This window comes from Xenopus laevis, chromosome 1S (genome assembly GCF_017654675.1).
Source record: "Xenopus laevis strain J_2021 chromosome 1S, Xenopus_laevis_v10.1, whole genome shotgun sequence".
Lineage (NCBI taxonomy): Eukaryota > Metazoa > Chordata > Amphibia > Anura > Pipidae > Xenopus > Xenopus laevis.
In genome coordinates this window covers 80,246,606-80,263,572 of record NC_054372.1, presented here as the reverse complement: position 1 = coordinate 80,263,572, position 16,967 = coordinate 80,246,606, and the positions used below count along the sequence as shown (strand labels likewise).

General features: G+C 41.4%; 1 protein-coding gene across 21 annotated transcripts in view; it reads left to right on the top strand.

Annotated features, from left to right (window-relative positions):
- adgrl3.S (adhesion G protein-coupled receptor L3 S homeolog) overlaps window positions 1-16,967 on the top strand; it is a 1,276,319-nt gene that overhangs the window by 228,910 nt on the left and 1,030,442 nt on the right. For 19 of the 21 annotated variants that reach the window (XM_041579809.1, XM_041579790.1, XM_041579791.1 and 16 more), the window contains one exon: window positions 4,479-4,718. In XM_041579809.1, the coding sequence (XP_041435743.1) occupies window positions 4,652-4,718 (67 nt within the window). In that variant the 5' untranslated portion in view covers window positions 4,479-4,651. The remainder of the gene's footprint in view (window positions 1-4,478; window positions 4,719-16,967) is intronic. The other 2 variants (XM_041579795.1, XM_041579794.1) reach the window with 1 other exon arrangement.

The following is a 16,967-nucleotide window of genomic DNA, read 5'->3' as shown; positions in this document are numbered from 1 at the left end:
TGATCTATACATTGGGGAGACAAAACAACTGCTCACCAAGCAAATGGCTCAGCATAGGAGGGCAAACTCTACAGGGCAAGACTCTGCTGTCTTTCTACACCTAAAAGACAAGGGACACTCCTTTTGAAGATAGCAATGTCCAAATCTTGGATAAAGAAGACCGCTGGTTTGAAAGAGGTGTGAAAGAGGCAATTCATGTCAAGGTGGAGAAACCATCCCCGAACAGAGGCCTTCGACACCACCTGCTACAAACAATGCTGTTCTGACAACTGTACCCTGGCGATTTCAGAACACTTCACACATTCATTCATGCAACCCTCACATGTAACACCTGTTTCTAGGAGTTGCATGACACATTGGTAATCCTATCACAGTAACTACACAGAATCAACACCTCTGTAAATTTCAGATGTCACCTCTCTGAAGAGTTTGTGTGCCGTTGTGATTGTATTGGTGGAGGAAATTATATGCCGAGAATTTCCCACACCAGTTAGTTGAACTGAAGAAGCTTCTCTTATGAGCAGTGAAACGTCTTCAATAATTACTCAGCAAGTACAGTTGTTAATTTTTGAATTACTTGTATTAGATATTCTATTAAGATTGTTAATCGACTGCAGTAATGCTCGAACACGAGCATCTAAAGTGTCAATTTGCTCACAACCGCCACCAAAGTAAGCAGTTTGGAACTCTTGTTCCAATTCTGCATATAAATGGCAGACTGTGCACTGGGTACGACCTTCAATCTTGCTAGCGATCATTATCCCAAAACTCTGCTATTTAGCACCCAAGACAGAAAAAACCTATACAGAATTAAACCACAGTACTTTAAGCAACAATAACATAAAACAATGTATTTAAAACTAATGAAAATGTACTATTGCGCTTCACTGGTGTTTTTGCTTCAGAAATTATATTATTGGGCTGCTGTGTAGCCATGGGGGCAGACATTCAAACATAAAAAGGGAGAAAAGGCACGGGACACAGAGCAGATCACAAATAAGCTCTGTAGTATACAATAGGATTATTCAACTCTTATCTGTTATCTACCATGTGGCCTCTGCTTGTATGGCTGCCCCCATGGCTACACAGCAGCTTCTTTTTATAAACTATAACCGTGTTTCTGAAGCAAACATGTTTGTTTTATCTGTGCAGGTCTACAGTACTGTTCCTCTAAAACATTTAAATTTTTTGGTTTTACTGTTCCTTTAAATATACAAACCTTACTTTAAAATAAGTTAATACCAAATACTTATCCTTTTGTGTTGATTTGTTTGCTTCAGTTGCTTTTACCAGTCCACAGCCTGTTAGTAAGCATGAACTGTTTAAATCTAGGCAGTGTCAAATTAGAGAACATTTTAGATAGATAGTGGGACCTTTTCTCTTGTAGAAATGATAGAAAGATTTTAGAGGCCATCCCTTTAGATTTAAACCTTAATTTGAAACAGTGCACATGGTTCTTCCCAGTGAGGGCAGTGAGTATAATTAGTAATCAATCTAGATTGACACCCAAAGGGTATTAAAGTAATTCTCTGCTTTCTTTATGCAGTTTGGCTCCTGCCACAATCTAAATGCTGGGATTAAACCAATAGATTGATCTGATGGAGCTGTTTGTGGAAAGCTTTAGGCTAAGGCCACACGGCGCGATTTCACCGCGATTCTGCGCTGGGCGAGTTGCGAGTCGCTGCGGTTTTTAAGCCGAAATAGCTTTGCTAACTTTGGCGCTGGCGTCAATGCAAATCGCGGCGAAATCGCTGCGCTAATTCACACGCGGCGATTCTTTTTCTACTGTCGCCCGGAAACGCCCAGCGAGGCAACTTCGGGCGACAATAGAAAACGAATCGCCGCGTGTGAATTAGCGCAGCGATTTCGCCGCGATTTGCATTGACGCCAGCGCCAAAGTTAACAAAGCTATTTCGGCTTAAAAACCGCAGCGACTCGCAACTCGCCCAGCGCAGAATCGCGGCGAAATCGCGCCGTGTGGCCCTACCCTTAGTTGTTACCAACTGAAAGGTTTAGTAGTAGATCACAATTTGCTGTATCTTTTGGGATCCTCTGATTAGGGAGCATATTTTTGAACTAGACACGGTTAATTGTCTTAAAATACCGCACAGATTACTGGTGAAATAATATGAAAACTGTTCTCTTATTTTGGTATGTTTATAGCTTGCATTCCTGTGGGAAAAGAAAAAATAATTGTATTCTCATATAAATAAAATTTGATATTACTTTTCTTTGGTTTGGAAAAAAAATTGCATTTATTACTTTTGTAATTATAAATACAGATGTGTGATTACACACTATGAAATGGTTGTCATTTAAAATGATATTAAATCTTTACTGTTCTCAATTTATTCCCTTAAAGAGTAAATGTTGAAGCACTAAGAATCACCCTAAGTGTCTTAATATAGAAGTAAAGTAGTTATTAGGGAAGAAGAGAAAGGCATTTAAAAACTACAAGTCTGTTGGTACAAATGCTGCATTTAATGAAAATAAATACTATAATAAATGTTGTAAAACAGCAATCCGGAAGGCAAAGAAAGGAAATGAAGAGTGCATGTGGCTGACGCTAAGATTAACCCCAAAAAGTTTTTTAAGTATATTAATAGTAAAAAGATGCGGGTTGAGAATGTTGCTCCTTTAAATAATGATACCAGTATAGTTGTAACAGATACAGAAAAGGCAAATGTGCTAAATCACTCAGTGTTTTTTCAGTGTTTATAATAGAGAGAGTTCAGGCTGACCTTGCACCCCCCCTTCCCGGGACTTTGCAATGCTGGCTTCGGACATCCAGGTTCAACTTTTATAGATGCATGCCTGGTCGCCCTGCCCCTTTTCTGATGTCATCGGCGGGTCTATAAAAGGAACCTGGAAGTCGGGCGTGGGTGGAGGGAGGGCGGATATCGGGCAGGTGCACATCACTGATAGAGCAGTCTGAGTTCCCAGGCTCGCTTCATAGCTACACTGATGGCTCAGCTCAATCTAGTCAGTGGTGGACTCAGGATATGATTCATAAAGCTTTACTAAAAATTTATGTAAACAAGGCTCCAGAGCCAGATGGCATACACCCCTGGGTTCTAAGAGATCTTAGTTCAGTTTCAGACAGGCCCCTATTTCTGATTTTTTCAGATTCGCTTTCATCTGGTATGGCACCTATGGATTCAAGAAAAGCTGATGTCATTCCAATATTTAAAAGGGATTACGATGTCAGCCTGGCAATTATAGGCCAGTAAATTTGACATCTGTAGTGGGCAACTTATTTGAAGTCTTGTTCAGGGATCACATTCAACATTTTTTCCTAGTGAATGGCATTATGAGCAGCAATCAGCATGGCTTTATGAAGAATAGGTCATGTCAGACAATATATTTTTATAATGAGGTAAGTAAGATGCTGGACAGTGGGGGGGGGGGCAGTAGATGTGATCTATTTGTATTTTGCCAAAGAGTTTGATACTGTGCCCCTCAAATGACTGCTTTCTAGACTGAGGTCTGTTGGGCTTAATGAAACCTGGAATGTAAAAATACCCAATTGACTTATACCCCTAATAGGACTGCACTAGGCAAATCCATTATGGAAAATGACCTTGGAGTGCTTGCAGATGATAAACTTGGCTGTAGCAAGCAATGGCAATCAGCAGCATCAAGGGCAAATAAGGTCTTCAGCTGAATTAAAAGGTGCATTGATTCACGGCAGGAAGGGGTCATTCTTCCACTGGTAAGGCTCCATCTAGAATATTCTGTACAGTTTTTGGTCTCCAGTGATCAAACAGGACATTCTTGTATTAGAGAGGGTCCAGAGAAGGGCAAAAAGCTGGTAAAAGGTATGGAAAATCTTAGATATGAGGAAAGACTTGCCAAGTTCTGGTTGTCCACACTGGAGAAAAGGCGCTTAAGGGGTGATATGATAGCAATAATACCGTAATAATAATCTCTCTTATTTACCAGTAGGTCTTTCCAGCTGATGCAAGGTCACCCATTCCAAAAAGAGGTTCAGCCTAAATATTCAGATTTTTTTTATAGTGAGAGCTGTGAATATTTGGAATTCTCTCCCTGAATCAATTGTACAGGCTGAAACATTAGATAGTTTTGAAAAGGGGTTGGATGTTTTTTTTAGCAAGTGAGGGAATACAGGTTTAGGGAAGATAGCTCATAGTAAAAGTTCATGCAGGGAGTTGTCTGATTTCAATTTTAGAGTCGGAAAGGAATTTTTCCCCCTCTGAGGCAAATTGGAGAGGCTTCAGATGGTGTTTTGTGCCTTCCTCTGGATCAACTAGCAGTTAGGCAGGTTAAAAAAGAGTTAAAAGTTTGAACTTGATTGACGCGTGTCTTTTTTTCAACCTAACTTACTATGTTATTATTTCTTGCATATTAAACTTTAAGGACGTCTGTATTAAATTGTTTGCCTGTAAATGCCAAAGTTTGCATGCCAATTAATGAGGTTATTTATTGTTAATATTCTTTTATTCTTCTTTCTTTTCTAGGTCCTGGAGTTTTCCCTTACTTGTACTTGTTTTTGTACTTTTGCATCAACATTGTAGAAATTTTGTCTCATTCTTAATTCTCGGGATCCTAAATTAGACATAAAACAGCACATATTGACTTTTGAATGAAAAGCTTTGAAGTGGCATATTGAATTTTATCAAACTATTCAGCAATGTGGTCAGCACAGCTTCTACTGTTCATGATTCTCACAGAACCGATGTCGTATGGTGAGTGCTTATGTGAGTAATGTATTATAGTTTTTTTTTTTAATTCACGTTTTCAAAGCTTAAAGGTGCCCATAGACTGTAAGATTTTTAAAATTCTTTTCATATTTATAGGATCAAGCTTATCTTGAAATGATCATCTAAATGTAGGATTTGTCAACAAAAAAGACCATTTCAAGTGATATTGAATAGTTGAAGCCAGGAAAACTGTGGGTAGCCACCTGCTTGGTCCTGCAAACAATTGAACAACGTATTAGTTTCACTGTGAACAATAAAAATTTTCTAACCTTGACCAATCAATTTTCTGACTAATGGAAGAGCTTAGTTGTTGGTTTGCACTAAAATAGTTTGTAAAGTAAAAAACACCTACCCCCCCTTCCCTTCATAGACCCCCCTCCAGCCTAACTGCTACCCTTGGCACTTCGGCAATGTCCGTGAAATTGCTCCAACTGTGCATGCGCCGATACGGCACTTCCTGAATATTACCGAAGAGAAGAAGATGGCTGCCGTGAACTTGGCTGGACAGAATCTGCACCAAGGGGTAATTTGGGGGGCTTGGGGGCATTTGCCTGGGGTAGCAGCTAGGCTGGGGGGGGTGGAGGGAGTAGGGTCTATGTACGGTAGGGGGATTAGTTTATTTTTTTACTTTACTGTTGAATTCTCCTTTAATGTCTATGGTGACCTTTGCTCTGACAGGAAAAGTATACTTACTGTTATTGCTCCTCAAATATGCTCCTATGAATGTGCTTACTAAAAATGATGTAAGTTGTTGTAGCACAATGATACACAGCAAGTAGAACATTCTACTATTTTATGTTCAACTACAGCCCTATGCTAAAAGAACAACTAAAAAGCTTTTTTCTGCTGCCTGGAAAAAAACCCTGCGACATTACAATGCCCTGCTTCCAATTCAAGCAGCATGTGTTTAAAAGCATGCTCTTCTCTGCTTCTTTCATGACATCATTCGGGCATGGGTTTATAAAAATAGGTTACTAGCTGGATTGTGTTTGGCGCATGTGGGTTAGTTGATGCAGTTGTGCAGTGCAACTGCGTAGGATCCTTTATTTTCCATAACACTTCTGTAATAATAAAAAAGTACCTTTTTACTTGATCCCAGCTAAGAAATAATTAATCCTTATTAGAGGCAAAACAATCCTATTGGATTTATATAATGTTTAATGATTTTTTGGAAAACGTTAAATATGGCGATCCAAATTTCGAAATGACTCCTTATCCATGAAACGCTAGGTCCCAAGCTTTCTGGATAATAGGTCTGTATTTGTTTTTTTAATATAAACTACCAAACTGAAGTTTTAGCTAGTTAGTACATTTTATAAAAACTTCTTGAAAAATTAGAATAGAGCTGGGTGTGGGTCAGACTAGTGAAGTACACTACTCCACTGCCTGCACAGGCCTGCACAGAAGTAGCATACTTATCGGGAAGGTATCGGTACGGTAGGCTTTGGCTCCTAAAATGGCAACATTTTGCAGGTTGGGGTTGGGTGCGGGTTAAGGTTTTGCAGGTTAGGGTCAGGTGCTGATTGAGTTTTTCCTGACTCACACATTGCTACTTTCCAGTTCTGTTTCTGATTACCTTGTGCTAATCTAACCTGTGTGTTTTTTGCCTTCTGCACTTATTGCCTTTTACTGCAAAGTAATAAAATAGGAAAGCAGAGAACAGAGCCACACATTTTAGAAAAGAGGCCAAACGCAGTAATGACACACAGGGCTGACATAAGAAGCTTTAGTGCCGCGTACAAGGTATTAGTCTGGGGACCCCCATGAACACAAGCGTATAGTATAACATTTTTGGCCACACCTCTTATGTGCATTACAGAGATGATCAACTAGTAGGTAGGTAGTAGTGATGTGTGGGTTGACAATTTGGAGACCCACAACCAACCCTAGCCCACCTCTTAAAACCCACACCAGACCCAGCCCGTGAGTCAGCTTCTAGTCGTATACCCATGCCCACCCCCATCTCTGGCATCACGGAGGGTGTAGGGCACTGCACTACCCTGAGGACATTGGAACAAGCCTTCTTTTTCTTTCTTGGCCTTGGGTACACACACAGTGAAAAGCCAGATTTTTAGCACAAATCTTTCACAATACTGTGCAAATGTTGTCCTGGGGCCATTGAAGAACTAAGAAGTGGGAAAAAGTGTGGCCTTTTTACTGTGGGGTAGGATTGTTCTGGGGTGGAGCCTGGGACTGACCTGGGATGGCCTGAGTCCAGGGAGCCCAGAAAATTTTGTTGTACAGGGCCCCGCAATCTATCTATCTATCTATATATATTTTGGGTTGTGGACAGCACTCCGTTTGGAAACAATACCTGGGTGCACGGTAAAGAATATATATATATATATATATATATATATATATATGGAAAGAAAGACCAGCAACACCAGGGTTTTGCGAAAAGTTGAAAAAAGTGCTAATATTTTTTTATAATTTTTTATTAGCTTGTATGATGGGCACTTTTCTCTCATGTATGTTTTTAGATATTTTATGCAGCAATAATATATGCACTTATACACTTTTTAGAAGTACTATTTATAAGCCATAGCACTTTATATTGCATACACTAAGCACCTTAAATATTGCACATAATAAGCACTTTAAATATTGCATATATCATGCACTTGTTATATTAATATGCAAAATGAGAATTGAGTCACTTCCTGTATGAATTAATGAGGGGAGGGGTATATATTTGGTGAATTGTTTGGCACATGTTTTACCTTGAGAAAGATCCCAATAGGGATCGAAACGTCACGTCGGATACATATGCAATAACACTTTTTTCAACTTTTCGCAAAACCCTGGTGTTGCTGGTCTTTCTTTCCATATATATATATATATATATATATATATATATATATATATATATATATATATATATATATATATATATATGTTTTGGTTTCTGTTCCCTGAGGAAGGTTCTAATATAGAACCGAAACGTTGGATAAAATAAACCTGCTTTAACCAGCACTTTTGCCTCTTTGATTTTTGATGATTTGGGAGTGCCGACACCAGCGCTATTATATATATATATATATATATATATATATCTATCTATATCTATCTATCTATATCTATCTATATATATCTATATATATCTATCTATATATATATATATATATATAATCCAGTAAATGGACCCGCACTCGTTCATATTAGTGAAATAAATGTGCTGTATTCACAAGTTCATTTCCAACGTTTCGGTCCTCATTGGGACCTTTTTCAAGGATAAATGACGTGTGCAAGTGAATGCTTAAATACAGTTCAAAATTGGCGCCAAGTGTGACGTCATGACTTGGAAAAAACCATTACATGCAGTTAAAAACATTTATACAGATGTGAATGTAATTTAAATACATACTTTTCACCACTAGGTGTCGCTGTTGTGCCAGCTGAAGTTGTGCACAGATAAAGTGAAACAAAAGTGTCCAATATAAGTATCCATTCCAGGAAAGTCCATGTAATCTTTAAATTTATACAAATGTATCATTCTGTTGCTGTATTGACTGGCAAGAGATACCAATAAAAAATAATAGCTTGTTTTGAACATTTTGTGTCCAGTGCTTATTTCACAACATATTCAATGCCAATAAATTCATTTCAAGTAATTCTATATCATCTTAATGCAATAAGGTATCTAATACGAGTCTATCATTACACAATGTAAAATGCAGGGAACAACTTCTCAGGTTAGAAAACAACTCAGCACCAGCTGCCCATTAAATCCTTTAGGTGCCACACAGTCCAATTCATGTATCCAGAAGGCTTCTCTTTTTAGAAGGGCTTTATCATTGTCTCCCCCTCTTGTCCTAGCTGGCACATGTTCTATTGGCATACACCTAAATGTTGCTGGGCTATGTTTCTTTTCCGCCCAATGGCGGGCCCTAATTGTTGGGAAATATCTTGCTTCTTCCCTTTTGATCTCTCTTCTTTCTCTGGATCTAAAGCGGCTCTAATGCTAGCTCTGTGCATGGCTATGCGTTCTTCAAGCATTCTGATGGTTTTGCCGCAATAAATTAACCCAGATGGGCATTTTATGATGTACACTAGTAAAGTGGTAGTACAGGTCATCCTCTGTGTTATGGCGTAACGTTTGCCCGTATGCGGATGTAGGAAATGGTCACCAGTGATTAGGCTGCTACACATCACGCAACCTGTGCATCTATATACTCCCGGTTTTGCTGAAAGAAAATGTTGTGCCTGTGGATTAGAGTACTTTGCAACAGGGTCAGAGGGGCTTAAAATTTCCTTCAGTGAGCTACCTCTGCGGTAGCTAAATTTCGGCCTACTGGGCAATTTTTTAGTTATGCTGTCATCACTCTTAACAAGAGGCCAGTGCTTCAATACGCATCCTCTCATATAGCTAGAGCATTCCCCATACTGACATACATAGTACATGTCCTTGTCACCAGTTTTCTTGCGTCCTGTGTTGGCCTCTGACAAGACTTCCTCCCGACTGAGATTCAATGCCCATTCTTTAGCCTCACTGATTAGGGCACTCGGGTAACCCCCTGGATAGGAATTTTTTACACATAGTATCCACATCTTCTAATCTTTTATCCTCCTCCCTATTAATGCGTATCACCCTTAGTAACTGTGATCTCGGCAGGGAGTCCAGTAAATGCCTGGGGTGGTTGCTCTGATAGTGTACTAATGTGTTCCTATCAGTGGGTTTAACATATATGCATGTTTGTACAGTATTTTCTACTTTGTACACCTTTACATCAAGAAATTCAATAATGTCCGTACTGTAATTTAATGTCAGCTTAACCGGACTATTGATGCAATTCGGTTGCTCTAACAGGTTATTTAGCTCCTCAGCCGGGCCAGACCATACAAAGAAAATGTCATCGATATAGCGCCTATAAAAGGCGCCATATCTTCTGAATAGGGCATGACTCAAGATACACTCATTCTCATATATATACATAAATGTGTTCGCATATGTGGGAGCTACTTTCGATCCCATCGCTGTCCCTGTGCGCTGCAAGAAGTATTGTTTTTCAAACTTGAAATAGTTTTTATAGAGGATAAAGCGCAACAGGGACAGAATGAATGCAAGTGTGAATGCAAGTCGGGGGTCCTTTGTAATGCTCATTGCCATCAATTAGCTGTCGCACTGATTCTATCCCTTGTTCGTGTGGAATACATGTATATAGACTCTGTACATCTAAATTGACTCTAGTAACTATGGATGTTCAGAGTCTATATACATGGATAGAATCAGTGCGACAGCTAATTGATGACAATGAGCATTACAAAGGACCCCCACTTGCATCCCAGTAGGCCGAAATTTAGCTACCGCAGTAGCCCCTCTGACGCTGTTGCAAAGTACTCTAATCCACAGGCACAACATTTTCTTTCAGCAAAACCGGGAGTATATAGATGCACAGGTTGCGTGATGTGTAGCAGCCTAATCACTGGTGACCATTTCCTACATCCGCATACGGGCAAACGTTACGCCATTAAACAGAGGATGACCTGTACTACCACTTTACAATTGTACATTATAAAATGCCCATGTGGGTTAATTTATTGCGGCAAAACCATCAGAATGCTTAAAGAACGCATAGCCATGCACAGAGCTAGCATTAGAGCCGCTTGAGATCCAGAGAGAGAAGAGAGATCAAAAGGGAAGAAGCAAGATATTTCCCAACAATTAGTGGCCCGCCATTGGGCGGAAAAGAAACATAGCCCAGCAATATTTAGGTGTATACCAATAGAACATGTGCCAGCTAGGACAAGAGGGGGAGACAATGATAAAGCCCTTCTAAAAAGAGAAGCCTTCTGGAAACATGAATTGGACTGTGTGGCACCTAAAGGACTTAATGGGCAGCTGGTGCTGAGTTGTTTTCTAACCTGAGAAGTTGTTCCCCGCATTTTACATTGTGTAATGATAGACTCGTATTAGATACCTTATTGCATTAAGATGATATAGAATTACTTGAAATGAATTTATTGGCATTGAATATGTTGTGAAATAAGCACTGGACACGAAATGTTCAAAACAAGCTATTATTTTTTATTGGTATCTCTTGCCAGTCAATACAGCAACAGAATGATACATTTCTATAAATTTACAGATTACATGGACTTTCCTGGAATGGATACTTATATTGGACACTTTTGTTTCACTTTATCTGTGCACAACTTCAGCTGGCACAACAGCGACACCTAGTGGTGAAAAGTATGTATTTAAATTACATTCACATATGTATAAATGTTTTTAACTGCCTTTAATGGTTTTTTCTAAGTCATTACATCACACTTGGCGCCAATTTTGAACTGTATTTAAACATTCACTTGCACACATGTCATTTATCCTTGAAAAAGGTCCCAGAGAGGACCGAAACATTGGAAATGAACTTGTGAATAAAGCACATTTATTTCACTAATATGAACGAGTGCGGGTCCATTTACTGGATTATAACATTAAGCTTTGACCAACGCACCACCATCGACAGAATTGAATCCGGGAGGAGTGCGTTCACTGTACCGACATAATATATATATATATATATATATATATTTTCATCCTGTAAGTGCGACTTCTTCTGACGACTATTGCCATTTACATATCGGTTTACACCCACGCACCGTAAACTGCTTTTTTGTGAGTGCCGATAACCTGCCTACTATATATATATATATCTATAGGGTTAATTTGCCCCCTACGGCTTTAAATCCCTACACTTCCTGATCTCTCTAGTTGCTGGGTAGATGCCAATGTAGCTAGTTGTAATGTACATATCCCATTAATTGGCCAAGAGGTACTGTGACCACTTCCTGTCACATTCTGGTATAGTGAGTGAGAAGGGGTGGATCTTCCTCTTTGGCTTCTGGTTGCTGATCCAGCTGGGTGTTTCCAGGGAGCCTGGGTACACCAAGGCCCAGTAGTAGTAGCTGCACTACACCGCACCTTCACTTCTTTAAATTTGCGAATGCCAATGAGTTAGTCAAGTGTAACTGATGCTCTAGTATACTAGCGGGTGATCAGCCCAGCTAGGCCTACCCCTAAAGTCCAAAAGATGATGCGAATACCCACTGTTTGACGTCATTAATAAATAAAAACAGTGTATATATTGTCTATGCAGTGAAACACAAAGTGAACCACCCCTGAAGTCCAAAAGATGATGCGAATACCCATTGTTTGACATCATTAATAAATAAAAACAGTGTATATATTGTCTATGCAGTGAAACACAAAGTGAACCACCCCTAAAGGAGAAGGAAAGGTTAAAACTAGTAAAGTAAGCTTAATCAGATATAAATACACCAGTGAACCATCAAATTAATGCTGCTCTGAGTCCTCTGTCAAAAGAAACACCACATTCTTTCCTTCTATTGTGTATACAAGGGCTTCTGTATAAGAGCTAGGGCTCAGTTTGCTCCTCTCTCCTTCCCTTTTCCACCCTCCCTGCTGTAATCTTAGCTCAGAGCTATGAGTGAGGCAGGGAGTTATGTCACAGCAAGCTAAAATGGCAGCTGCTATCCTAAACAAACAGTGACAGTGTTTAGAGCTGTTTACTCAGGTATGGAAAAGCATTCTAAATAATAAAAATGGCTTTCTAGCTTGCACTATTGTTGCTAATCTATTGGCAATAAACTTCCTTGGTAGCTTTCCTTATGTCAGGAGCGCTCTATGGCGCTCCTGCTCCCGTCGGTGGCAAAAGCAAGATGGTTGTGCCCGTCAGCACGCAAACGTGTGACGTCACAACGATGCATTTTGGTGCCAAATTCAAAATAAAAGGACGCCCAGGATGCCGGTACAATGCCCGATTATAGGATTTGATTGTTGCATTCTTGGGTGTTCCTGTGTTCCTAAATTCCTTTAATTGCTGATTCTTGGACATTTGACCTTTGCCTGAACTCTGGACTTCGATTCTTTGCTGCCAGCCTATTGAACTGTTGGCTGTATCCTGACTATGTTTATTCTTGATCCCTTTGGTACCGTGAACTTGACCTTTATCCAGAAGCTTCCTCCTGAGATCTCCACTAGAAGCCAATAGGCCCCTGACACTATAATCAGGCCATGGACCCCACTGATGAAGCAATGCCTGATGTGGGAAGAGCTCTCCGGGGATTGGCGTTCCGCATGGAAGCTTATGAAACTTAGCAGTTCAGCATTGTTCAGGTACTTGATACTCTCCTCTCTCCGATGCCTTCTGGGTTCCCTAGTTCCCTGCGGTACCTCAAACTCCTCCTGTGGTCAGTTCATCTGGTGAGCCCCTCATTCCTCCACCAGCTCGCTATAGTGGGGATCCTCTTTCCTGCAGAGGCTTTATTAACCAGTGCCATATACAGTTTGAATTTCAACCCTCACAGTATACTTCTGAGTGGGCGAAGGTGCGGTACGTAATGAGTAGGCAACTCCCCTGTGGGAAAATAATTCCCCTCTGATCAATGATGTTAAGGCTTTCCTCCAGTCATTCCTAACTGTGTTTGATGCTCCTGGGTGAGTCGCTTGTGCCTCATCCCGGCTCCTGCAAATCCAACGGGAATCGCAGTGCCAGTGAGTATGCTATTGACTTAAGAACTTTAATGGCAGAAACTAACTGGAACAAAAAGGCTTATGGAGCTGTCTTCTACCAAGGGCTATCTAGTCGACTTAAAGATGATTTGGTCTCCAGGGATCTTCCCGAATAAGTAGAAGCTTTGATTGCTCTCGCCATCAAGGTGGATACCCAGCTCAGGGAACATCAAGCCGACAAGGAGAGCAGCAAGAGATTTCAGCCAACATTAGCGCCACGCTTCCAACAACCCCTATTGCCTACTCAATCCCAGCAACCTCCTGTCATTCCTCCGGAGGAACCTGTGCAGGTTGGAAGGGCACGTCTCGCAGAGCAGGAGAAACTTCGGAGACACTTGGCTGGCCTGTGTCTGTACTGTGGGGGCCAAGCTCATTATCCCAACTCCTGCCCCTTAAAGCCAGGAGGTTCCCCTCGCCAAGGTAAAACTGGGATGTCACATGTGGGAGGGCGTTGCACTTGTATTCTCACCGGTTTCTTATGTCCCTGCAGATTCTACTGGTCGCTAAGACAATCAATGTTTCTGCCTTCCTTGATTCTGGGACTGCAGGAAATTTTATGGACGCTGCCTTTGCCAACCACTTTGGTGTTCCTCTGTACCCCTTATCTACTACCCTATGGGTTCTGGCAATTGATGACAGACTATTAACGTCTGAAATAATCTCCATGACGACAGGTGAATTACCCTTACAGGTTGGGACTCTGCATAAAGAAAGACTGTCGTTCCTGATTATCACCTGTCCTTCCACGACTATGGTGTTGGGGTTACCCTGGCTTCGTCTGCACAACCCCTCCAATGACTGTTCCTCTAATCAAATCTCCCATTGGAGTTACTACTGTCAAAGCCATTGCCTGCCTGTCACTCCCATCCACCGGATGTCTGTTTTCTCTGCTGATTATCGATCTCAGCCTGCAGTCCATGGGGATTTCGCTTATGTCTTCTGCAAGAGATCCACGGAATTCCTTCCCCCTCATCACCTCCTACGTCTGCCCCATAGATCTTCTTCCCGGTATCATATCATTCAGGACCGCACTTATCCTTTATCTCCTGCCAAGACGTCTGCCATGACATCTGCAAGTTCATTCTCTCCTCTACCTCGGCGGAGCCATCTTCTTCTTTGTGGAAAAGAAGGGTGGAGGATTACGTCCAAGCATAGACTACCGGTACTCCTTGCCCCTAATTTCTGAACTTCTCGACTAATTAAGAGGGGCTAAAATATTCACCAAACTGGATCTTCAAGGGGCTTATAATCTAATCTGCATTAGTGAAGGGGACAAATGGAAGACAGCTTTTAATACTCTGGATGAGCATTACGAATATCTAGTAATGCACTTCAGCCTCTGCAATGCCCCAGCTGTCTTTCAGGAGCTCGTGAACAACATCTTCCGAGACCACTTGGGGAAATCAGTAGTCATGTACATAGACGACATCTTAATCTTCTCCAAAGACTTGGAAAGTCATCGCTCCCAGGTGAGGTAGGTACTCTCTCGTTTAAGGGAAAACACTCTTATTCGAAAGGGGGGTAAACCTAATTTGTGACCCCCTCCCGCCGTGGAAGCTTTCCAATCCCTGAAGGATGCTTTCACTTCTCCTTCGTTCCTCCTTCACCCAGACCCTCTGTTATCCTTTTTCATTGAGGTGGATGCTTCCGGTGTTGGGGCCGGTGCTATTCTTTCCCAAAGACACTCTGCTGATGGGAAGTTACACCTGTGTGCTTATTTTTCCAAGAAATTCTCAATGGTGGAGCAGAACTATGATATTGGGAATCGTGAACTCTTGGCAGTGAAATTTGCTCTTGAGGAGTGGTGTCATTCTTTGGATGGTGCATACGAAAGTATGACAAAGACTTTGTTGTTGCCTGTACTATTTGTGCCACCTCCAAGCCAAGCCATTCCTGTCCCAGCGGTCTATTATTATTATTATTATTAACATGTATTTATATAGCGCCAACATATTGCGTAGCACTGTAAAGTAAACGTGATTATACAACTACATCACATGAATTACATATATAGAATATATGGAGTAACAAACATCACAATCAATACAGGTACAAAAAGGTGAGGAAGGCCCTATGCATAGGCATACAGTCTAAAGGGAAGGGAGTAATACACAAGGTGTGGGAGTGGGCAAGATCGAATTGAGTGGGTGAGAAATGTGGTATTGTATGTGGTGTTGCGTTTGGTAGTTAAGCAGAGTGAGGGTAGGCTTCTCGAAAGAAGTGCGTTTTCAGAGATTTTTTGAAAGCAGAAAGGTTGGGAGAAAGTCGGCCAGACCGTGGAAGAGCGTTCCAGAGGAGGGGTGCAGCCCTTGCAAAGTCTTGAATGCGAGCATGTGAGGAGGTAATGAGAGAAGAGTTGAGTAGCAGGTCAGTAGAGGAGCGTAGTAAGCGAGTGGGTGAGTATATAGAGATGAGTTCAGAGATGTAGGGTGGAGCAGAGTTGTGAAGTGCTTTGAAAGTCAGTGTCATTAATTTGAATTTGATTCTGAAAGGTAACGGAAGCCAGTGCAGGGATTGACAGAATGGCGAGGCAGAGGAGGAGCGGTTGCTGAGGTGTATGAGCCTCTCAGCAGTGTTCATTATGGACTGGAGAGGTGACAGTCTCTGGAGGGGGAGGCCAATTAAAAGAGAGTTACAGTAGTCTAGACGCGATATGATGAGAGAGTGAATAAGAATTTTGGCAGCGTCTTGGGTGATAAATTATCGTATTTTGGATATGTTCCTTAGGTGGAAGTGACATGATTTAATAAGTGACTGGATATGAGGAGTGAATGACAGGGCAGAATCTAGGATAACCCCAAGGCACCGGGCCTGAGGAGAGGGGGTGATAGTGGAATTGTTAACTATGATGGATACTTCGGGGATGCTACTGGTGTTAGTTGGGGGAAAGAGAACCATTTCAGTTTTAGAGAGGTTTAATTTAAGGTAGCGTTGCGACATCCAGGTAGAGATAGCGGACAGGCAGGAGGAGACGCGAGTTAGGAGTTCTGGGTTGAGATCAGGAGATGAGAGATAGATCTGAGTATCGTCAGCATAGAGGTGGTAGTGAAAACCATATGAATTTATTAATTTGCCAAGGGAGGAAGTATAGAGAGAGAATAGTAATGGTCCCAGGATAGAGCCTTGAGGAACTCCAACAGAAAGAGGTAGGGGAGAAGATGATACTCCATTGTAGGAGACACTGAAGGAACGATTGGTGATGTAAGAAGAGAACCAGGACAGGGCTGTGTCACGAAGGCCAAGCGACTGGAGGGACCGGAGGAGGAGAGGGTGATCTACAGTGTCAAATGCGGCTTTACCCATTCCCTCTCATCCATGGACCCACTTAGCCATGGACTTTATTGTGGAGTTACCACCCTCAAAAGGGAACACAGTTATTTGGGTGGTTATTGACCACTTCAGTAAGATGGCACACTTTATTCCCCTTCGGAAACTTCCCTCTGCAGTGGAACTCTCCCAGTGATTCACTCAATTTATTTTCCATCTGCATGGCCTCCCAGTGGAAATAGTCTCTGACTAAAGGTTCCCAATTTATATCCCGGTTCTGGCATTCTTTATGTAAAACTCTGGGTATTGCACTCCAATTCTCCTCCGCATACCATCCCAAAACCAATGGGTCAGCAGAGCAGGTGAATTAAGCATTGGAACAATACCTGAGGAATCACGTCTCCCTCTGTCAGGATGATTGTTCCGATCTTCTCCCTTGGCCA